Source organism: Bradysia coprophila, unplaced genomic scaffold (genome assembly GCF_014529535.1).
Source record: "Bradysia coprophila strain Holo2 unplaced genomic scaffold, BU_Bcop_v1 contig_358, whole genome shotgun sequence".
Classification (NCBI taxonomy): domain Eukaryota; kingdom Metazoa; phylum Arthropoda; class Insecta; order Diptera; family Sciaridae; genus Bradysia; species Bradysia coprophila.
In genome coordinates, this window is record NW_023503616.1 from 1,337,259 (window position 1) to 1,360,921 (window position 23,663).

The 23,663-nt window shown below is 36.5% G+C and overlaps 3 protein-coding genes and 1 long non-coding RNA gene across 6 annotated transcripts; 1 reads left to right on the forward strand and 3 right to left on the reverse strand.

Annotated features, from left to right (window-relative positions):
* Positions 1 to 3,166: 3,166 nt before the first annotated feature.
* On the reverse strand, positions 3,167 to 6,605 carry LOC119081740 (kelch-like protein 26). Of its 2 annotated transcripts, none has more exons than XM_037190910.1 (5): positions 6,297 to 6,605; positions 5,603 to 5,828; positions 5,110 to 5,310; positions 4,264 to 5,047; positions 3,167 to 4,209 (listed from the first exon to the last, which is right to left on the reverse strand). In XM_037190910.1, the coding sequence occupies exons 2-5, from the start codon at positions 5,765 to 5,767 to the stop codon at positions 3,476 to 3,478; spliced, it is 1,884 nt and encodes a 627-aa protein (XP_037046805.1). In that variant the 5' UTR covers positions 5,768 to 5,828; positions 6,297 to 6,605; the 3' UTR covers positions 3,167 to 3,475. The 2 variants fall into 2 exon arrangements, with proteins under 2 accessions (XP_037046805.1, XP_037046804.1); XM_037190909.1 differs by lacking the exon at positions 6,297 to 6,605 and adding an exon at positions 6,007 to 6,280.
* A 1,218-nt stretch (positions 6,606 to 7,823) lies between these two features.
* On the reverse strand, positions 7,824 to 11,238 carry LOC119081587 (multiple inositol polyphosphate phosphatase 1-like). Its single transcript, XM_037190623.1, has 2 exons — positions 10,253 to 11,238; positions 7,824 to 7,986 (listed from the first exon to the last, which is right to left on the reverse strand). Exons 1-2 carry the CDS (start codon positions 11,236 to 11,238, stop codon positions 7,824 to 7,826), a joined length of 1,149 nt encoding a protein of 382 aa, XP_037046518.1.
* A 1,455-nt stretch (positions 11,239 to 12,693) lies between these two features.
* Positions 12,694 to 14,746, reverse strand: LOC119081851. Its single transcript, XR_005088531.1, has 3 exons — positions 14,589 to 14,746; positions 13,596 to 13,670; positions 12,694 to 12,804 (listed from the first exon to the last, which is right to left on the reverse strand). It is a non-coding gene; the product is annotated as an uncharacterized LOC119081851 (long non-coding RNA).
* Positions 14,747 to 16,352: 1,606 nt separating this feature from the next.
* On the forward strand, positions 16,353 to 23,614 carry LOC119081720 (xanthine dehydrogenase-like). 2 transcript variants are annotated; one of them, XM_037190861.1, is made up of 15 exons: positions 16,353 to 16,585; positions 18,808 to 18,848; positions 19,086 to 19,224; positions 19,278 to 19,592; positions 19,656 to 19,857; positions 19,923 to 20,143; positions 20,203 to 20,436; positions 20,495 to 21,064; positions 21,132 to 21,369; positions 21,439 to 21,593; positions 21,658 to 22,318; positions 22,381 to 22,536; positions 22,595 to 23,164; positions 23,214 to 23,315; positions 23,379 to 23,614. In XM_037190861.1, the coding sequence occupies exons 3-15, from the start codon at positions 19,132 to 19,134 to the stop codon at positions 23,558 to 23,560; spliced, it is 3,699 nt and encodes a 1,232-aa protein (XP_037046756.1). In that variant the 5' UTR covers positions 16,353 to 16,585; positions 18,808 to 18,848; positions 19,086 to 19,131; the 3' UTR covers positions 23,561 to 23,614. The 2 variants fall into 2 exon arrangements, with proteins under 2 accessions (XP_037046756.1, XP_037046757.1); XM_037190862.1 differs by having other exon boundaries at positions 16,355 to 16,585; positions 23,235 to 23,315.
* The last annotated feature ends 49 nt before the right edge of the window (positions 23,615 to 23,663 follow it).

The following is a 23,663-nucleotide window of genomic DNA, read 5'->3' on the forward strand; positions in this document are numbered from 1 at the left end:
TTTTTTTAAAATGATTTTTCTTATGGATCTTCTACGAATTTGAGAAATGCTGCTCTAAGGATTTTCCAGTAGTTTGATAAATAACCTATAAAATCTGGGAAAGAATCACTACTGCTGAAATATCTGAATGGGGCGAATAGCTAGCAAGAAAATACGAATTAGAAATTTACCTGAACAGGATTGATCTGTCACAGAGGGCAAGCATGTTAAAAACTAGGTAGTCTACATCTATGATATTAACAGATTTACTATTCAAAGTATTACTTCATCTGATCGAAGATTTTCAGATTGATTTCAGATATCTTTTACTTCATTTGTTTTGAACATACTTTTTGCGAAATAAGACCTTGTTAGTCAGAGCTTGTCGTTTATTCTTGCTGTCGTTGTTGATAACAAGTGAACTCACTTTTCATATCTGTACTGTATATTACGACTTTATATCAGAAACGTTTACGAAGCCAATCGACCTCAAGTTAAAGCTCTTCAACTTCACAATGTAGATATGCATTATGCGAAATAAACAATTCAAAAGTTTAAAATCTTAAATTAGTCAACTTTATTTATCACAGGACAAAAAGGAAAAACCTTGTACAAATATCCTTACGATTAAATTCACACTATAAAACTCTCTCTATCAACACAACGGAAAGAAAAAAACAAATTAAAACGAGAAACATTAAAAACACAAAACTACTTCAATGCGGCAATAAATGAGAAAATAATAACATAAATGAACAAAAACTTACTCCAAGGTGCTACCAGACACTACGTCCAAGAACATTTAACATACGATGAATCGGAACAAAATAGTCCAAAAACGGATTTTCCCAATCACAGAGCCGACAAGCAAGCCCAATCCGTACAAACCGATCGAGAACGACTTTAGTGAGACTCGTCGTCATTGTCGGACACACCTGTCCATTGTAGATGTGTAATAAATTCGATTTAACATTTAAAGAGCTTGACCACTCTCGAAGCTTTGTAGAAATGGAAATTACCATAAATGTCATTAAGGTGCTGGAATCATGGGGTTGATGTAAGTAAAGACAAAACAAGCCAGCTACACAAAGCATCAGGCAATAAATGTGCGTGCACATGTAAGCTTACTTATACTCGCGCAACTTTCATCATTCTTTTTCAAAAATAGATCATCGTCCTCAGAGCAAAGATCCCCGCCGAAGGTAAATGTTTTTTTCGGTTGATCGCACTTTTTATAGGATCCTCTGGTAATGAGGTGTTACACTCGATGGCAAAATGAAAATTATTGGTAAATTCAATACTCTCTCTAGCATCCAAACTCTCTCTAGCATCCAAACTCTCTCAAAAAATCGCTTTAGGGGAGAAAATAAGTTTGAGAAACGCTGATTTTTAATATGGCTTCAAAACAACAACAACAACACGAGCAAACAAAGTAGCAGTGATTCATAAGCGTATTTACCACCTTAATAATTGGAGTTTGGCTGCTAGGGAGGGTATTGGTAAATTCCATATCAATGTCATACTGCGTTCTAAAGCAATTCATATGTGATCCAAAAACCACTTACATAGGGCACCAAAGTCATTGTAGTTTTCTGGAAGACCATTTTCAAGTGCTAATGTTCGGATACTGATATTGAAATTTCTGGTTGCCTGTATTGAGAAAAATACGAGTTTGTTTACAAATTATCCAATCTACAATTCTCAGTAATACGTGTCCAAACTCATGAATTGCTGCTGTTATTATGCTCATTATTGTGCGTGAATGTACAAGACTGAAGGCTGAAAAAATGAGATCATGTAAATGCAATATGTAGAAAACCCTTTTCGCGCCATACGGAATTCATTTTTAGCCCCGTACGAAGTACTGGGGGCTTATAAGATTAATATGCCGTGTGTAACACGTCGAATTGGAAGCAGACAGTAAGGGCAAAGCATTTGGTTGTGTTCATAGATGACGAATCCGCAATAAAAAAATGTCCGTCCGTCCGTCCGTCCGTCCATCCGTCCAATCACAACCTTTTTTCAAAATTCTTTTTTTCCCCGATTGGTATCGACAAAAGTAAGGTCAAGTTCGAAAATGGGCATGGTAGGGTCGGCCCCTCCAGAGCTAGGGCCCTATATGTGTTTTTCAGTCTTTCAACGATATCTACCGAAATACGCACGCAATAGCTGCTTGTGATATATCAAATGAAAGGTATTGACGCGTAGAACCTTGTTGCTGAACATTGTTTTTGGGTAAGATGCAACGTGGGCTTGTTGGGAGGGCTCTAAGGTCGTTACTCGGCCCTAAGTGTTTTTTGCACATAAATCGAGTAAATCTCATCCGATTTTGCTAGTTTTAGTTTTTTATGGAAGGTAATTGAATACCGAAAAGAACGTGGCGAAAAAAGTTTCAAATTTGGGCCCTTGTACTAAGGCCGCTACTCGGCCCTAAGTGTTTTTTGCACATAAATCGAGTAAATCTCATCCGATTTTGCTAGTTTTTGTTTCATTTGAGAGATAATTTAATGCCGAATAGAATGATGGCAAAAAACGTTTCAAATTTGGGCCCTTGCACAAAGGCCGCTACTCGGCCCTAAGTGCTTTTTGCATATAAATCGAGTAAATCTCAACCGATTTTGCTAGTTTTTGTTTCATTTGAGAGGTAATTGAATACCCAATGGAAAGTTGGCAAAAAATTTTGGGTTTCTAAAATAATGTCGTAAATTGTTGGTTTTATTTGAAAGGTACTTCGTACGGGCTTTCGTAATTGCGCTATGCGCAATTTTAAAAATGAACAGTTTCAGTAAATTTGACAATTCCCAACTTGACTTGCATTTTGGTAACAGACGCATTAGAGGGTTGTAGACGTATTAGGGTTCCGGGCGTATTACGGCTACGAACGTATTATGGTTGCGGACGAAATAGGATTACGGATTGTACGGGGCTAAGTCGCAGCAAACGCTCCGACTGTTGTGATGCCTTGTTTTATGAGATGCATCGAAGAAGCGATTTGTTCAACCATAGGGAATTCATCCTTTTGCAAATACATCGAGGAAGGGATTTGTTCGACCATAAGAACCATCAGCCATTTCAGCGATTTTGAATATTTACGAACTTCCAAAATGTTTTGTGATAGCACAAAAATTGTCACTATCTTAAACGGGGTTGGACTGCAACATATTCCAAAACAAAACCATTTTCTTCACATATGAAAACGTTTTCATTTAATTACTTTTATTGTTTGTATAAATTATGACTACATTCTACAAAAAAGTAATCACAAAAATTCACTGAGTCTCGACAAAGGGCAGTACTCGGAATTCGTTTTCAAATAAATTAAATTAAATCTAAAGGGAAAAAACCCTTGGCAATACATTGCATTTGTTCGTAGGTAGGGCATTTTAGATTATACTTAAAGTAAACCAATTTCATTTGTATATAAAAATACTTGAGCGATTAATTTCGTTATGCATAGGCGCAACTAAAAAACATGGCACAATTTGCCTCTATTTATCTAAGAGTCTGAAGACGGACCTTCGTCGTTTACTCTTACATCGGAAAGCACTTGCATATCATCTCGAAATCGAGGAATGTATAACGATACACAACTGCATTCCCAATTGTTTTGAGGATACCGTTCTAAGCTGGACCATTCGTCTTTTTCGATGTCATAGAATTCGATTGTTGATGATGCTCGGTCCAACAAAGAATCGGCGTAGAAACCGCCTATGATATATATCTTCGTATCAACAGACACGATTCCAGCGTGATACTTCGGTGTCGGTATTGTTGTGACAACTTTCCAATCCTTCGTACGCGCGTCGTACATTTCAATCGTGTTTGCTAATCTTCGATTCTCAGCTTGATCCTCTTCAAACCATCCACCGCATACATATAATTTCTCATCGATTTGCAGCATTACATGATCAGCTCTCGGACTCAGCATATTTGGCATTTGTTCCCAGCTATCGTACACGGTGTCAAATCGCCACATTGATGACAGAACGACGCTCCTATCCAATCCACCACAAACATACAAATATTGTTGTTGCGTAGCAGCTGCATGCTGAGTCCGATGTTCGGGTAGCTGAGGTATATACTTCCAACGATCTTCCTCGGGGTCATAACATTCACAGTTTGATTCACCGAATTCTTCATACCAAGTGTCTTCCGAATCATCAATACCGCTGACGCCTCCAATTGCATACAAAATGTTTCCCACAAAATTCAAGGAGAATCGACAACGATCTGAAAAGTACTCTCTTACTATTTGTTCTTACTGCTTGTTTCATATGACATTACCTTGTTGCATCGGTGCAATTGTTAGCCATTTGTTCGACATGGGATTGTAACGAAATCCGAATGGATGAATGTACTCCTTCAGAGCCACGTTGTAACAACCACCAACAATGTATAATTCGTTCCCTTTAACTGCAGTTCCATAATTACATTGCTCAACATGCGGAATCGAAGTCAAATGATGCCACTTTTTAACACTAGGCAAGTAGTAGGTTATCTCATTCGTAATGCCAGCTGTTCGGAAACCCCCAACATTGACTAGTGCTAACTCCATACCACGATTGTTGGTCAATGTATTACTGTTGGTTATTGGAAACGTTGCAGTGGTTTTGTGCAGACGACGAAGCTTCCGTTGGGATATGGCAAGACCTTTCGTTGACATTGTTATCGGACTGGTTCTGGCGAAACGAGACTCTCTCAAAATTGAATCCACATCCGTCAACAAAATATCCGACAACCGAACATTATTCAGCAGAGTGTGAGCTATCTTGATGTCGATCTGTTGCGGATAAATCCAGTCCAGCACAATTTTTAGAACTATTTCTTCTGCACAGTCTACGGGGAAATCACACGATAGGACGTAATTGAGCTGTTGCCATGTTAGACGTTTCATTTCTTTGGTAACGGAAAACTTGGACAAATTGGCGCAAATGAAACGATAGCATTTTTGACGCAACTTCTGAAGGCTGAATGTTTCGCTGATTGTTGCTAGATCTACACAATTATCCATGTCTAAATGCGACTGGAGGTAGTCCGTGCAAGCATCAACCACTGCATCCATTTGAACCTGAAAGAGACGGAAACTGGTTTTTACACTGAAATTTGTTGATTGCCATTCGTTTAAATTACATAGCTTGCCGCTGACAGAACATCTAAGATATTGGCAGAGTTCAGTTCAATTTTCGATGTGTAAGCATAGTCGAGCATCAGTTCGATTCCTCTAGCTGATATGCCAGACACAGAAATTTCACTTTGTGTAGACTCTTTCATAGCATCCGTGAACATAGCTCTGAAATAGTCACTGCATGCTGCAAGTACAGCCCTGTGTGCCTAAAAAGATATTTAAAAAATGTTGGAACAATGACCATAAGATTATGAGAGTAACTACGCTATCGATGCTACTTTAGTATCTTTTATTTCGCTAACGGCAAGCATATCACCATTACTATTATTGAATCTATTAATTCTTTTGATCACTGAACTGTCGACATCTGTTACTTCATTAGTTCTAACATTGTAATTTCACAAAGTTCACAAAGAATTTACGCAAACATTTCGAGACACATCATGGTATAGGAATTAAAGTGTCATTTATCTGCTACAAGAAAACGTAATAACTCACTTTGAATGATTTCCCATCGGCCAACAATGTAACATCTAGAAGAAAGTCCTGGTTTCGTAGATCGTTGAATCCTTGCAGCAACGTATTTGTATGCGAAGTAGATTCGAAACAAATTTTATTAAGTGGACGACGTTCCAATAACGTCCGATCTAAAGAGCCAGTCATCGCTGCATTTGTTCGATATTTTTTCCTCTCTTGCAGTATGAAAATATCGATATTAACACGGCTGAAAACACAAGTAAAACTGAGATTAGTAAGTTTGAATGCACTTCAGAAAATATCTACTATTCCGTTGTTCAATCTACACAAGTGCTACGAGTGAGTTGAATTAAATAAAAATAAATAATCCGACTTATTGCACTGATCGAGACAACATTTGAATTGCAGAATTTCTTTTTTCTTACTCCATGTCTTCGGTGGTATTAGAGTTAATTAAAAATAATGAATGTTGTTCACACGTCTCCGTCGAAGGAAACAACAAACAACTCTTTCAATCGAATATTTCAAAATGTTTAATTTTACAAAGCAATTATGTTATAGCAATATATGCTATAGTTGGTTGTAATCAGTCGAATAAATGTATTACAATAACATCGTCCAGATGTTATCAACAATAAACTAACTTCATTTTGGTTTCAAGATAATGTTGCACCACTAATCAGCTAAAATAAATAAATAAATATTCCTGACTCACAGATGTTAAATATTGATGGAACAGCATGTGTGTCGATAAATTCGACCTTTGTTCCAATTTCGGTTGACCAAAAAACTATTCAAACAGGTCATTCACACCGTAACATTGTTAGCATATTCTTTCGATGGACTAGTCTACAATTAAGGACAAAAGTATCACACAAGTTTAAATGATATATCAGCTTCAGCAACACCAAAAGTTATTAATTTAAATAAAATAAAAATTGAATTGGATTGCATTCCACGACCTCCGCGACACATCAACAAATCTGCATAAAAAATACTCTTTTGATTAGTGTTGAGACTGTTGAGGTTTGACGGGTTTGACTGAACAAGAAACTATTATTAAATCCATCTCCAACAGAAATGTCAAGATATCTAGAATTCGACTACGAGGCCGCGAAAATCAAAAACTGTAATTTTATACAATCTTATAGAAATGGCTAGTCATCTGTTGTCGACAACCATGACAAAAAGAGCAATTGCTTGGCCAGTCTTTTCTTTTTGTACAGCGAAACAAAAGAAGTAAAAGATTCGTTATCAAACGCTAAACGATATTCGACATCGAAACAAATAAAGTAACAGAGTGGCGATACACTTGTAAATCGTTTGTGAATGGTAATAAAGGAATTTAATTTTAATCGAAGAAATGTATGTCTGTCTAGGCAACGAATTAACGACTGTATTTCCTAAAATGGTGTAAATCTCATGTAAATTGTATATGACCCTGTTCTGTATGGTTATCTCAATTTTAGCCGCTCCAATCTTTGCCTTTTAGATACATTTTCGATCTAGCGGAAACCAAAAGTAACAAACGCTGCAAAAACGCCGAATCTTACAATAATTGAAAATTGGGGTTCGGTGGAAAAAATGATTCAGTGGCTTTGTTAGAATCCATGATCTTGCCATTATGAGACTAAGTGCTTATAACAAATCTTTGCTGTTACGGGCGCCAATCATCTGTTATCGATATCGAATTTAGGAATAAGCCACAAGTCCTGAGTTATACGATGCTATATAGCAACCCATGTTAGAAAAAAATGTAGTAGAAGATTTGAAATTAATATCTCGCAAATATTTAGAACAAATGAAGTAGTAGATCCTGAACCTGTTTAAAATGTTTTTCCAGCTTAACATAATAGGAAAGCTACACAGAGTTACATAAAAAATACTATTTATAAGACTATTTGCCCCGAAAGTACATGCCTTCCTTTCACACGACCTTGCACGTTTCGTGTGGCTGCACATGAGAATGATTTCCCTTTGCCGAAGTCTTTAACTTTGTCATTTATTCGCTAGTAACTTGCTATGTTCAGTTACAGGTATAAAGGTATAGCTGACCTTTGTATTAGTTTTTGGTTGGAACAAAAAGAAAAATAGCTAAGCACGTCTTTAACAGAAAATGCATCGAGTCAATGGAAAAATAGTAAAATTAGACTTAAAAATGATTTATTACAACACTATTAACAATTTGACATCTAGCATCCTGAAGAAAAATATTATTGAATTGCGTTGGTACTACTCATGACTAAGAACTCGTACAGGCCACTTCCAAACAGTTTGAGTTCAAATAACGATTAAATCGTTTTAAAATTAGTGATTGCTTGCACACCCCATTCGAATCACAGCCAGGTATTTTCAAAGGTTTCTCATTGAATAAGAATAATAGATCATTGTCACCATCAGCACCAGGGGCTATTTAGTTGAATTTTTGGCGAATTTTTACGAATTTGGAGAATTTCGGCAAATTGGCGAATTTGGTGAATTTCGGCGAATTTTGACGAATTTTGACGAATTTTCTTTGTAATTAAAAAATTGTTGGATTATATTTTTTCATAATCTTATCAATAATATTTTCGGAAAATGAAATTAGTTATCTATCTTAGGTTGACGATTATTTTCAATATTCTTCTCAAAAAATTTCTCTTAAAAACCTCACGAGCATCCCCAAAATCTAAAAAAAAAAGTCCAATAAAAACCTCACAAACATCTCCGATATCTCAAAATGATGTCGGATAAACAATAAAGCCTCACGAAACTCTACAAGACAGAGGTCTTTAGATCAGTTATTTTTCTAAAGCATGCTAAAATGCTTTTTTAGCGAATGAGACATTTCCAGCTCGAAGCGGAGGTGTGTACTGGAGTCAAATTCGCTAAAAATGCCTCTTAGCATAAGTTAGGAACAACGTTTTTCCTAAACGACGTGGGAAATGAGAGACGACGTCGCGATATTTCAACACTAGTTAGGAAACATACTATTTAAGTACAGAAACGTACTCTACTGAGACAAAAAAGGCATATATCAATCAAATTCAGAATTCTCGGGTTTGTTTTTCGGGTTGCTCCTTCTTCTGGTTATTGCTAAAAATGTATGACATCACATGACAGACACATTACACCCAAAGTGAATTTTATTTTTTTTTTTAAATGGGATATTCGTGTTAGCTAGAATTGATCAACGAATCGAATGAGCTATAACTCAATAATATCAGAGCGAGCTGGCTTTCCAATTGTCTTAGAAATTGGCGAATTGACTCCTGAGATGATAAAGTCGTAATCAGTCTAAAAACCCTTAATGGGTAAATGTGACGCAAGTCCTTTATCTTACTTACAAAATAACTGATATCGCTTAGGGTGACGCATTGAGCGTCGTACGCAAAAGTTTTATCAACAAGAAATTTACTCAAAAAATTTGTGAAGGAAAATCTTACAACAGGAAATTTGCGTCACAAGTGGCAGATGATTCGGTTTTCTTTCGTTTATATTCTTTCAGTACCATTTGGAAGCATAATACAATATATAACATAAAACTGCTGATTATGAATTTCCATAGATAGTTTCCATTTACATTTTTCAACCATTTTCCTAACAATAGGTACGTTCCTCAACATCTGCCACTCGTGACGCAAACTTCTTATTGTAAAATTTTCTTTCACAAATTTTTTGAGTCAATTGTTTGTTGATAAAACTTTTGCGTACGGCGCACAATGCGTCACCCTCAGCGATATCAGTGGTTTTATAAGTAAGCTAAAGGACTTGCGCCACATTTACTCTTTAAAGGTTTTTTTTTGACTGATATCACTACTTTTGTAAGTATGTCATTTCGACAACATCAAAAGACCTTATGAAATTAAAAAATTCTAGAGAAATTAGTCTAAATCCCAAAATCTACAAATCTTGGAACACCTCACTCATGTCGAAGATCACCCAAAACCATTGAAAAATCCGATTGAAGTTAGGAAGTGCTAGAGGAATCATCTCCCATCCCAAAATAACCCAAATCCATCAAAAAATCCGATGGAAGTTAGGTAGTGCCATTGAATGCAACAAAAAAAATTGACACCTTGCAAAGTTTCGACACTTCCAACTATTATTGCTTAGTTCAATATATCCATTTTCTCCTTTACTGCGACTTTCTAAATTTTGGTTGTTATTTTAGAAGTTCGATCGATGGTGAAATCAGAAATTCGGCAGACAATCATGTACAAGTTTTTTCGATTTTATTCTGAAAATATTCGAGTAGAGCTATTTTTCTACTTTTCTAGTATTTTAACTGAATAGAAGTCGTTCCATTAATGGAAATTAGTGTGTGTGAATAATATTTTCTTCAAATTAAAGCTCAGAACAATATCTCACTTTAGTTTTTTCTTTAGTTTCTTTGTGAGGACAAATATACAGTCGAATTGAATATAAAAGTACTCCTTGGTAAGCTAGGAAGTCGGGAACATTTTTGGAGAATTTTGGCGAATTTCGGTGAATTTGGCAAATTTTTGTGAATTTTGATGAATTCGGCGAATTTCGGTGAATTTGGAGAATTTTTACGAATTTGGCGAATTTTTACGAATTTGGAGAATTTCAGCGAATTAATTCAACTAAATAGCCCCTGATCAGCACAGCTTTCAAAAAAAAAGACAATTAATTTCAAAAGCTCAATATTGAAGCATTCCAATGACTCACTCATATCGTATTACCACCAAATTGGCTGCCATCGGCAATATATCGGTGGATCGCCAAACCCTTTGCGTTTGTTGCGCAAAGTTGTGTCGCGTCAGTATTGCGTCACCGTCGAATGCATCGAAATGCAAAAGAATCAAAAACTGACTGACATGGCCGTTAAATATTCTAGCTTTGTGGTCGTTAGCATCATTTGACTGCATGAAACGCAACATGTCTTGCAATGGGAAGCACATTAGGTTTTCATAAAGTCTACGATGTTCTTGTTCACCATAACCTATTCTGTAGTACCATTCCAGGTCCCGTGAATATTCTATTACTTGCGCATTTGCAACCGAAAAAGCCGCACAGAATGGAGACGGATCTGTATAGTTTAAATTCCACGTTTGTTCGTACAAGCAGTACACAGCGAGTAGAGCAATTTCGCTATTTCGAAGTACATTTGAATTATGAAAGCCCAATTTAGCACTAACCTGCATGACCATTTCTTGATATTCCGGTCCTTCTGCAAATGCATCCCGTTCGATGCGTTGTATAATGTCCTGATAAAGAGAGCAGTAGCTAAAAGATCTCATAAAGAAGTCTGGTTCGGGAATTTCTTCGAATTGAGCTTGCTCATAACCATCAACCCCGAACAAACCATCAGCAAAAGCATGAAGACTATATTCCATGCGTTCATAACGAGCCCCCCGAAAGAAATAATCCTTTGGTGAGTATGTTGATGGCAAAATAGAAGGAAACGCAGCCTGGTAACGTTGTGCCAGTGCTTCCATTTCATTCCATCCAGAAGGTGATAAATTCGATGCAACGTCCATAGTGATATTCGGATCGAACTGCCAATTCCTAAACAAGTCAAAATCAGATGCACATATGGATGCTCTTCCTTGATTGTAATTCGTCAGTATTTGATTGTGAATGGCAGTGACGACACGAATTAATTCGGGCAATTCCGTTTCTAATGGGAACCTGGATCCGTGTCTCCCAAACATCCAGAACTTTGACGGGTTACAAGATGACACATTTACGTTTACGTTTACGTTTGTCCACGGTTGGGTTCATACGGAGAATGTATACCACCTAACCCAGTCCATAGTCTGACTGGATCTTCAGAATAGCAATAGAATGGATTATGCTCTGATACTCCGCCTTGTGTTGAAATAACCAACGAAAGTATAAACGAAAGCACAAACGAATATGTGATTAACAACATATTGTGACTGGTTGTGCTCTCAACAGACAATAATCATCCTGCTTTCTGAAAGCAATTTCATTATTGAATTGAATTGATTTGCTTATCGCTAGTATCTTGTGTTATCAATGAAGTGGCACAACTAAAATAGCTATTGGTGAAAATTTTATCCGTCAGGCTCGGTTACTGTTCGCTGATTAAATGCTATTGATTGGACGTCGTCATCATCATCCTTGGGCGTGCGTGCTCTCATTACATTTGTATTCCCTTCTTGCATTTGTTTGGTTTAATTTTTATGTAAACTGGTAAGACCACTGTTTCGATCTGTGAGAAAATTAAATACGTCTTTCGACGTTTTGCATTAATATGCAGTTCAAAAATACCATTTCTCATCAGGCCATGACGACAGTAGTACTCGATACAGAGTTCTATCGAACACTATACTGATTTGCACACGAACAAGTCTAGCGAATCATAGAACGTTTTTTTAATAGAAATAGAAATTCATTTTTTTTGAATTTTTTGTCTGTTAATTTCTTGGTTTGTGATTTCTTCCAATTTATTTAGGGCATGGTACCGATTGTTGTAAAGTTTTAGTTTCTTGTATTCGGAGACGAGATATTCAGAGAATATTTGTCTTAGATTGCAGAACAGGGCCGGAAATAATTTTTAAGTATTTTTTTATTTTAACACAAAAAGTCTCGCGGTATCAATTATTGTGTTTTTGGTGTTTTCTTTACTGTTTCGGTCTACCTCTGTGGTTTCGGTTTACAAGAAGAACCCATCGTCATCCCTACTCAACGAGTCGTATTGTCATTTTTAAATGTAGTGGGGTCTATTTTGTTTGTTTACTTACCTATCAACTGTCAGGCAAAAGTCATTGGCTCATACATGTATTGTGTTACTGTAAGATTCTACTTTCATTTAAAAAAAAAGTGTTATTACGACGGAATTGACACAATTGTCCATGCCTGAGTGCGACTCGAGATAGTCCGTGCAAGCAGCAACAACTCTATACATTTGAACCTCAAAGAGACGCAAACTGTGTTTAAAATTTGAAGGCTTTTGACCTTGGAAAAATGAGTGTTCGTACTAGAAGCAGTGCTATGGTGGCATGCATCGTTTACTGAAAAGTGCCACCGAAAGTCTCTCATATCTCGACTGAGAAAAGAAAACATTTTCAGACCATTATTCAGTTCTACCTTGAGAACTCCAGCGTGATCATTCCAACGGTTCAAAAAAAAACACGTTTGGCCAGAATATACATTTATTTGAATTTGAAATTTCGTGAAACAGCTAAATGATCTGACATTCTACTAATCTTTGATCCTATAACAGAACTTTGTCCAGCCTTTATCAGCTTCTCCTATTAGAATAGAGAAAGAGGTATAGTTCAGTATGCGTAAAAAATGAACATTCTATATATATACATACAGTCAGCTTCACCGTATACCAGCCAATTATTAGAATATTTGAACTAAAACACATTCGATACACTCCACACATATTCTATTGATTGTGGCAGTTGACAAGAAGTATTGGCTCAATACTTCAGTGTCGCTATTTTAAAATTCAAATTCGCTTCCAATAAGATTTAGTAGTAAACACTACGCACTGTGTGAAAACGAACCTACGTCAATTTCTACTTTACATACATTTCATTGTTTTTAGCTACGAATCTTATTCAACAATCCATTCAAACAACAACAAAGTCTATTGGACTGACAATTTGAGGCCATAGATGCATAACGACAATCAGAATAGCTTTAACTGTTGAAACGGAAAAATCATTTTTAAAAGAAAAAGTAATCTGAAAAAGTACGAAGACGAGCATGATGACTTTACCGTCTAGGTGACATGCGTCTATGGCCACAATATCATCTTAATAGAACTAGAACATGTATGTTGTTTGAATGCACTGACTTTGTTTCGTAGTTTCGTACATTGTATATATTGACAAAAACATTGAAATGTGTGTAAAGTAGATACTGACTCAAGTTGATTTTCACGTAGTGCTCGAAAGCGACATTAAAGTAGATATTCAGGCAATTTGTTTTCAAAACTACTACAATCGATGGAATATATGGAATGTGTCTTAATTTAAATATTCTAACATATTTGCTTGTTATAAGATGAAGCTGAATTTATGTCACTTACTCGAGCAAACCATATTTTTCGACTCCTCTCCTTTTTTCTGATAACAGAACTTGGTCCAACCTTTTCCAGCCTCTCCTGTAAAAACGTATAAGATTCGATGGAATCTCGTTATCAACCAACATTCCACATGAATTTCAGTCCATAATCCGGTCACAGTTTGGAACAAGTGATAAAGTGCTACTTTATCACTTGGGTTTCCTAAAGATCGAAGGGCTAGATTACGGTTATCTTGCATCTCGGTCGTCACACATCCAATAAAATCTTACTTTAAAATTTCATTCGGCTCCAATGTCTTCATTTTGACATTAATTTCCAACCGTGTCCTTATTAGTGACTAAAATTCATGTGGCGATTCGGTCCGAAGGCTTCGAACCGTTATATTTCGTGTAAATGCGAAATAGTTATTTACAGCTTGTAAACTAAAGGTTTATGCAGAATCAGCAACAGCTGAACTTCACCAGCTGATCAAAAAAAACACTCTACTTGTATAATATACAATTAAAACATATTCTAAACAACGAGTTTACTACAGTCATACGTGTTAAATGCGCACATAGATGACCTTAATGTGTATATGCACTGTATGTAGCTTGCCTTTGAATTGTTTTCGATACAAAGGTATTGTCTTTGTCGACCAGCTGGAGATGTTCAGCTGTTGCTGATTCTGCATAAGCCCTTGATTTAATAATTGTATACCACTCTGCATCATAATATGCAAAATATGCAAATTTAAATGCCTCTGTGGCATAAAACGTTGTATGCAACTCGATGCCGTATTATGACACGCCCTGCGGCATTACTATTATGCAATCGTGGTGCAAACTACTTTATTAAGCTCTAGATGTGAGGCCGCAGGCCATATATCATAATACGAGCATAATAAAGTTCTATTACATCGAGTTGCATAAAACGTTTTATGCCATAGATGCATCTATAGTTTGCAAATTTTCTATAATATGATGCTGAGTGGCATAAAGTATTCTATTCACTTACGGTTACATGGCCAATTTTCCCTCTCGCCCGCCGACTGTCCTAATGCAACGCACAATGCGAAGATTATAAATATTACTGCGAATAACTTCATATTTCTTTATTGATTGTATAATTGCTCTCGTTCAATTAAGAATGCTACAAAATTAACATTTATTTATATGAGATTGCATCGCAATTACGAGACATTATGTCAATATTTTTAAACAGCATCTATAAAGTAGGTCCTATCTTATATGTCATCCCACCTTGACTGGAATCTGAATTTCCAAATGGGTTTGTTCAAATAACAGAACGACTCATTGTAAAAAAAGGGAAATTAAAGCCTGTTACTTGTTTACCTTGGATGCAATTCTGTTTCTTTACAATAATCATTTTACTTTTTTAATCCCATATTTTTTTTTAAATATATACCATCCTATAGAATAAATTTGTGACATCAATTTTTTCGTTTTTCTCATCAACTGTGGCCATTTTTTTTTTAAACAATTTCATCAAGTAAAAATGATTTATATGCGTAAAGAGGTACAGTGGTTAACATCTAAAAGCCAGCCCAGCCACTATCTAGAATTTTAAATTAATCACATTCCACACTGATTGAGGTATAGTTGTGAAAACGAATTGGCTGAATACTTTAGTTTCTCATCTTTTAAATTTAAATTATTTGGGTTCAAGTGAAATTCAGTCAACGTATTGATCAATCGATTTTGATGATGTTTACTTTAGTGATTGTTGCGCGCTACACGAGACTATAGTTCCATCCTGATTGTTGTGCCTAGTCGGTACAGCTTTTATTTCTATAAAGAAAAGAGTTGTACCTGCCAAGTACAGCTTTTTTCTTCCATCCAGTTTCTATTTCTCGAAAGAAAAAATTTGCACCTACTCGGTACAGCTTTTTCCTTCCATTCCGATTATTGTACCTTGTCGGTACAGCTTATTTTTCACTCAAACGTTTCATTTGTTCTTATGGCTATGACTCCTGACAAATACCAATTTCTTAATTGATGTGTGATGACTATTCCAAATTGCTATGCTCTGCAAAGTTTTAGTTTGTCGCATATACGCATCGTCAGTATTCGCTGCGGAGACTAACAAAATGAGCTCGACAATGAGCTCGCCTTTGGCTCATGCAATAACTCCCCAAGTGTCTAAATAAACATGTGGACAGAGGTGAATAATCTACTATTATTTGTCATTATTGTGGGGGGTGATCGGGTGATGCTGTAAAATAACTGGAACAGACATTATACTTTCATTTTAAAAAAAATGTGTTTATTACGACGGAATTCGTTGCGTTCTATTTTCTGATGATATGAATTTATATGGTAAATATATATATGAACTGGTTCACAAATATATAGACCACTGGCATTAGGGATTTTATGACGACTCGTACCAGAAATGTAATAGAATTTTACTTTTGAGCTTTAGTTTCCAAACAGCAGCTCCCTTTGCTTTGGGGCAAATAATGGAAATGTATTTTTGTATTTACCAACCTTCTATTCGCTTCGCCTCGAATCGATATACTTCAAACAAGAAGGGCATTTTCTATCATTGATAAATACTATTGTCGCACAACCACCAATACCATAACATCAACAATTTTGTGAACGAAACTCTTTAATAAATAATAATTTACCGATTTAAGTATTTGTTGTTTTTTCCGGCATTAGAAGCTTTTTTTTTGCATTATATACATACAAATAGAAGTAAACATACCTTCCTGCAGCTATCCGATAACATATTGGTTCGTATTGCGATTTGAAAACTTAAATCACTCACGACAAGTTCGTCGTAGTGGAAACATCATATATTGAGAGTCAAATCAATCATCGTGTTTTTTTAATAAAAAATATTGAATTATATCTATCCACCTACCTAACGTTACATAATTCTACTTCATTGTGTATTTCGGCAATATTTTTTGTCTAAGCTAATTTTACAAACAGCTGCACAAATATATTTTGGATTATTCTGCGACTTTAAAATACCGACCTCAAGTAAGTGATTTGTTTTCATTACTTGTATGCATATACTGTAGTTGATTGGACAATGAAGGTTCTAGCATTAGAATTAATAAAATATCGTTTCGAGTCATATTTTACTTTCAATATATTCCTAATAATAAATCATAAAATTATTTCGCTGAAATAATGTGTACGACTTCTGGCGGAATTAAATATTAACATGTCAGACGCCACGACAGAAGTCAAGGTTACAACCTTTATCTAGAATAACGCAACGTTTAACTCATGTAATTTAAGTGGACAATGTGATCACGAATATACGAACATAGAAAGAGGTGTATGGTTTGTAATTTAAGCGATATACAGGCATCCCATGCATTAAAAAATCCTTTAATGTGAGTTTCGAAGTCTCTTTTCAGGAGTTTTAGAATAGTTTAGGAGCATTTTTGAAATTTTAGAAGTTTTAGGAGGTGTAGGAGGCCTGCATATGGTGAAGCTACGACGTTTCAATTTAAAAACTTATAAATAAAAAAGGTCAAATATGACTCGCGTTGAAAAGAATAGATCTGAAATTTGTATCTGCATCCAGTCAGAAGCTTTCAATAAATAGCTGAATTATTTATGTACGTTGTTCAATTTAAAAGAAAAAGAAAATTATATCGATTAGACCTGAAAAAATAGTTTCAGATCCCTAGCATGTACGTTTATTTCCGTTCGTTGCAGCACAAAAAATTGTATTTAAATACTTGTTGCGTAATTGGTAGAAAAAAAAAATCAAATTGAAGTAGGAAACTAAAATCTGATAAGATATTGCAGTTATATTGATAAGTAAAACCACACTATCTTTTGAACACTTACATTAACTATTACGAAATACTTAACATAATACTTTCAATATTATTGATTGACAGCCATGCAATTCGTTAGAAATTTAATACGCCGCAAATATAGTTCTCCTTCCATGTATCTAAGATTGATTTTCAACTGAGTTCTGTTCATCGCTTATTCTCGATCAAAAGATGGAATTTCTTTCCTTCCTTCAACAATATAAGGATTCGTCTTTGAAGGCACAAACAAGATAAACTTGAAGCTACTACTAAAGCATAAAATAATACAAATTTCATCTAGTTTCTGAAAGAGCAGGAGTTAATTACTAAGCACAATTTTCTAACCTGGTCTTTCCGAGTCTAGGTTTGCATTACTCTTTTCAACAAATAACGTTCTAGTAGAAGAAAATAATCAATGATTGACGCTGTCGGCAAGTCAGTCACTTCTGTCACTTCATCGAACAATATTTTCATTGACAATGTGATCGAAAATTTAATTTCCTAACAAATGATTTTGATTTTTGAATTTCGTATCTCAAATGACCGACTCGAAGTCAGTGCCATCGCTGATTTTGCGGTAGTGACGATAACAATTTCCACAATCTATTCTACGATAAAGACTTAACAATAGCCCCAGTATTAGACTGTAAAAAATTAAGTCATTATGACTATCGGACGCATGGCAATTTTCACAAGAAGTCATTGACTGTACTATATTCAAAAGTGGGTACAGTCATTATCATTACCATAGAATGTGGGTGAATGTTATTATCATTAGAATTAAAAATTAATCAAAAAATAGTATCGATTTTTGTTGTGTATTTTGTTCAAAACAAAATAATTGTGCTTAACCACTAAATAATGTGATAGAATGGTATTAACTAGAGTGCTATGTATTAAGTCTTAGTTGATTTATGTATGTGTTATGATCTGTAAACGTACAAAAATCAGGTAGATTCGAAGCTAAGCTGAGGTAAATTAAAAACGGGTTTTATTACAATCTACAAGGCATATTGTAGAACTTTCTCGTTAGTGAGTAATAGTAGATTACTTACTTGTTTGGAACTTTTTATTTTGCTGAGTGTGGCCTTCGGCTCGAGCTACAACTACACAATACAAATTACAAAGTTCTTAACAATTACATAAGTTATGAGTTTTAACGCTCATGTTAATGACGACACTTAATTGTTGGTAGCTTTCCAAGAGTTCCAAACAACGACTTAATCGACTATTATTGGATTTTTTTTGGCTGAACGTAGAAATGAAATCAGATTACCTTCTACAGATTCATATCATGATTACAGTGTTATCAAATCTACTACTTCATTTCTGATCCATGTATTTTCGACCTTTTTTTAATTTCATTAGATTTGACGAAGAGATTGGTGAAGAAAATATTCTAATATCCACGCATTTATGAAATTTCAGAATGGAAGCAATTTTTACTATCAATGGGAAGCCATATCAAGGTGAGTTATACATATTTCGATGTTCATCTTATCATACAAGTTTTAGAAAATTATTAAATTTCTTCACGTTATCTTGGTCACATAGATTAGATCTATCAACTTTACAAACGTTTTCTGTTTGTCATTCGTCAAAATAATTGAAACATTCTGTAAATTCACATTATGAACATTATGAATGATTGCCGCAACAATTTTAGAGTCACCAAGAATAGTACCTTGATTCGTTATATTTTTCAGTCAACGCTTCAGCCGTTCCAATCGATACCTAAGCGGAACAAAGTTTATGTGCTCTGAAGGTGGTTGCGGAGCTTGCATTGTTAGTGTAACAGGTGCTCATCCCGTTTCGAAGGAAGAAAAAACATGGGCCGTCAATTCTGTAAGAATGAAAATTCATTGGCTGCGCAGCAACTAATCTATATATTCAACTAGTGCCTAACATCGGTGTTTTCATGCCATGGTTTGAGTATCACGACCGTAGAAGGAATCGGTAGCAGACACAATGGCTATCATACAATTCAGAAGCGACTAGCTCATTTGAATGGAACCCAATGTGGATATTGCTCTCCTGGTATGGTCATGAACATGTACAGTTTGTTGGAAGCGAAAAATGGCAAAGTGTCGATGGAAGAAGTTGAGAATTCGTTTGGTGGAAATATCTGTAGATGTACGGGATACAGACCGATACTGGATGCGTTCAAATCGTTGGCCTACGATGCGGATAAGAAATTGATCAAGGCGTGTCAGGTTATTTGAGTACATTTGCTTGTGCTGAATGGAGTTATTTTTAAATTAGACATTCTTTTCCAGGATATAGAAGACTTGACAAAAATATGTCCCAAAACTGGCTCTGCGTGTGCTGGGCTTTGTAACAAAGGTACAGGAGCGTTGAAGATGACGTTTGATGATCAAAAGGAATGGTACAAGGTAACCACTGTCGATGAGATATTCAGTATTTGGGCAAAATCAGGAGACAGACCGTATATGTTGGTGGGAGGAAATACAGCCCATGGTACGGAATCCCGTTATTTCTACTACTTTCGAAACAAGGAAAAAACTAAACAATTTTTCCCTCAGGTGTATACCGTCGCAAAGATAATCTGCAAATTTTCATTGATGTGTCTGGTGTGGAACAGCTTCGTACACATTCGATTGGGTCGGAAATAGTCTTGGGAGGAAATGTCACCCTTACAGAAACTATGCACATCTTAACGAACGTATCAAATAAATCGGGCTTTGAATACGCAAAGCATTTAAGTCATCATATCGACTTAATAGCATCTGTTCCCGTTAGAAATGTAGGCATTATCAGCTATGAATAACTAGATATATTAGTGAATCAATGAAATGTTTGCAGGCAGGAACGATTGCCGGAAACCTAAGCATTAAGCATGCAAATGTCGAATTTCCATCTGACATGTTTCTGATATTGGAAGCAGCCGGAGCGAAATTGTCGATTGCTGAAGGTCCCAATAAGACCACAGTAATATCCGTTGCTGACTATCTGTATTTTAATATGGACAAAAAGATTATCCTGAACGTTATTCTACCTGCATTAAACCCCAAAGTGTATACGTACAGGTCATACAAGGTATAATCAATCGCAAATTATAGTTTCGAGTGTCGACAAACACAAAAAATGTTTTAAGATAATGCCACGAGCTCAAAACGCACATGCCTACGTTAATGCCGGATTCCTGATGAAATTCGATAAAGGTGTTATTCAAGCGGCAAGAGTTTGTTTCGGTGGAATCCATCCGGAATTCGTGCATGCCATTGAGACGGAAAAATATCTAATTGGAAAGGATTTGCACACGAATGAAACGCTTCAGCAAGCACTCGCCATTCTAACATCCGAAATTAAACCCGATTGGGTTCTACCCGATGCGTGTCCAGAATATCGCAAAAACTTGGCTGCTGCTTTGTTCTACAAATTCGTTCTGAACACATGTCCATCGTATCAGGTCAATCGAGAATTTGTTTCCGGCGGAACAATTCTAGAGCGACCGATTTCATCCGGCACGCATGTTTTTGATACATTTGTCGATCGTTACCCGTTGACCCAGAAAGTGCCAAAGTATGAAGGTCTCATCCAATGTTCTGGTGAATTGAAATATATTAATGACATGGATCCGATCAACGGCGAACTGTATGCAGCATTTGTTCAAGCTGAAAAAGTGCATTCGTATGTTGATACCATTGATGCATCTGAGGCATTGGTAAGGAAATCTGAAAAAAATTTCTTCATCAGCCATCGGGTCAAGAGTCTAATTATTATGTGTGTAGAAAATCCCCGGCGTGGAATACTTTTTTTCTGCTAAGGACATACCGGGCGAAAACAATTTCATGCCGAAAGCAATAGTTGGAAATTTTGGATCGGGTAACGTTGAGGAAGTTTTGTTGAGCAGCGACAACCCAGTTCTATACAATGGTCAACCAGTTGGTCTTATATTAGCCACTACATTTCAGTTAGCTAATCGGGCAGTAAAGAAAGTTAAAATTACTTATAGAAAACCAGAAACACGTAAGTGGTCGTCCATGCATTTCCTGTGCATCTAAATTAAACGCAAGAAAATTCTTTTACAATATTTAGAGAAACCAATCATAACAACACTGCACGATGCCCACGAAATGAAAGCAACGGATAGATATTTCCAATTACCTTACGTTCAGATTGCACCAACTAAAACCGACATAAGTACCGTGGGTGCAAAGAAAGTAGTCGGCACGTTTGATATTGGTTCTCAGGTTAATACTTTGTCTTACGGTTTACAACCTGACTATAGAATAACGTATACTATTGAATCCGTAGTATCACTACACCATGGAGCCCCAAACCACATGTTGTTTACCAGCTGAAGACGGTATTGATGTCATATCCAGTTCGCAGTGGATACATCTGACTCAAGTGGCTGTGGCAAATGCTCTGAACATTCCACATAACAGCGTCAACATGTTTTTCCGGCGCATTGGAGGAGGATACGGAGCAAAAATTACACGATCAGCTCAGGTCGCTTGCGCCAGCGCAATTGCGTGTAAGCTTACGAATCGACCGATTAGATTTGTGATGACACTGGAAGCCAACATGGAAGTGATGGGTAAACGATACGCATTGTTGAATGAATACGACGTAGATGTTGATGATGACGGGAAGATTCTGAAGATGGTCAATAATTTTGCGCAAGACTTTGGTTCTAATCCGAATGAACCAGTCTCATTTAACACCATAAATCACGTTAAAAATTGCTATACATTTGATACGTGGACGGTTAACTGTAACGGAGTTTTGACTAATGCTCCCAGTCACACATATTGCCGTGCTCCAGGCACAACGGAAGGCCTGGCTATGATTGAGAATATAATTGAACATATTGCTAGAGTAACTGGCAAGGATTTGTTATCAGTTCGATTGGCAAACATGACGGACGGAAACAAAATGAGAACAATGCTACCTGATTTTTTGAAAGATGTTGGTAAGCACATCAAACAACATTGTCAATGCCCCACAATCCCACTTTCAATTTTCATTTTAAAGATTTTGACAAACGCAAATCCGTTATCGATGAATTCAATCGGAACAATCGTTGGCGAAAACGGGGCATAGCATTCGTTCCAATGGAATATCCCCAGCCCTACTTTGGAATGATTCCAATTGTAGTGGCTATTTACCCTCATGATGGCACTGTTTCCGGTGGGTTATCCATAACTTTGTAGTTGAATCTCATGTAACGATTTCTTTGTGCTTCTAGTCAGCCACGGTGGAGTCGAGTGTGGTCAGGGCATCAATACGAAAGTCGCTCAAGTAGCCGCGCATTGCTTAGGTATTTCATTGGACATGATCAGCATTAAACGTTTGGACAATGTTGCTGGAGCGAATGGCATTTGCACCGGTGGCAGTATAGCTAGCGAAGCCGTTTGTATGGGTGTGAAAAAAGCATGCGAAGAATTGTTGGCCCGCATGAAACCTGTACGCGATGAGCTGGGCAATCCCGAATGGACTGCATTAACTCAAGCTTGCTACGATAAATTGATAGATTTGAGTTGCAAGACAACTTACAACAAGAATGAGATGCAAGAATATACGATTTGGGGATGCGCCGCCGCTGAAATTGAAATCGATCTTCTGACCGGCAATCTTCAGCTCACTCGTGTTGATCTATTGGAAGATACAGGAGAAAGTATGAGCCCCGGCATCGATCTGGGACAAGTCGAAGGGGCATTTGTAATGGGAATTGGTTATTGGTTAACTGAGAGCCTAGTATATGGTCAAGAAAACGGAGAGCTTTTATCGAATCGCACCTGGACGTATAAACCACCAGGTACATTTTGTTGTTTGTCATTGTCGACTAAATTATTGAAATTATGTAAATTCCGTAAACCATCCACCAGGTGCTAAAGATATACCGATCGATTTTCGAGTCACCTTTTTGCGAAACAGTTCGAACGAGGGCGGTGTTTTACGATCGAAAGGTATAGCGATTGCTTTCTAATTGAATGATTTGTCCAATTTTTGTTGTCTATACTTTTACAAAGCCACTGGCGAGCCTCCATTGTGTATGTCTGTTGTTGTCATTTTTGCTCTTCGGCACGCGTTGGAATCGGCTAGGAGTGATGCAGGCATTACGGATGAATGGTTCGAAATGGGTGCACCGTCTACACCGGACACACTATTCTTGAAGGCGGGTCATTCTTTGAAGAATTTTTTGTTAAAATGAACGTTGCACATGAACAGTTGAAATAAATTCAGTATTCGGGTGGCTGGTAATCAACTCAAGTTTATGATTTATGGGTTTGTGAAGCAGCTGTTGAACTCTTTAA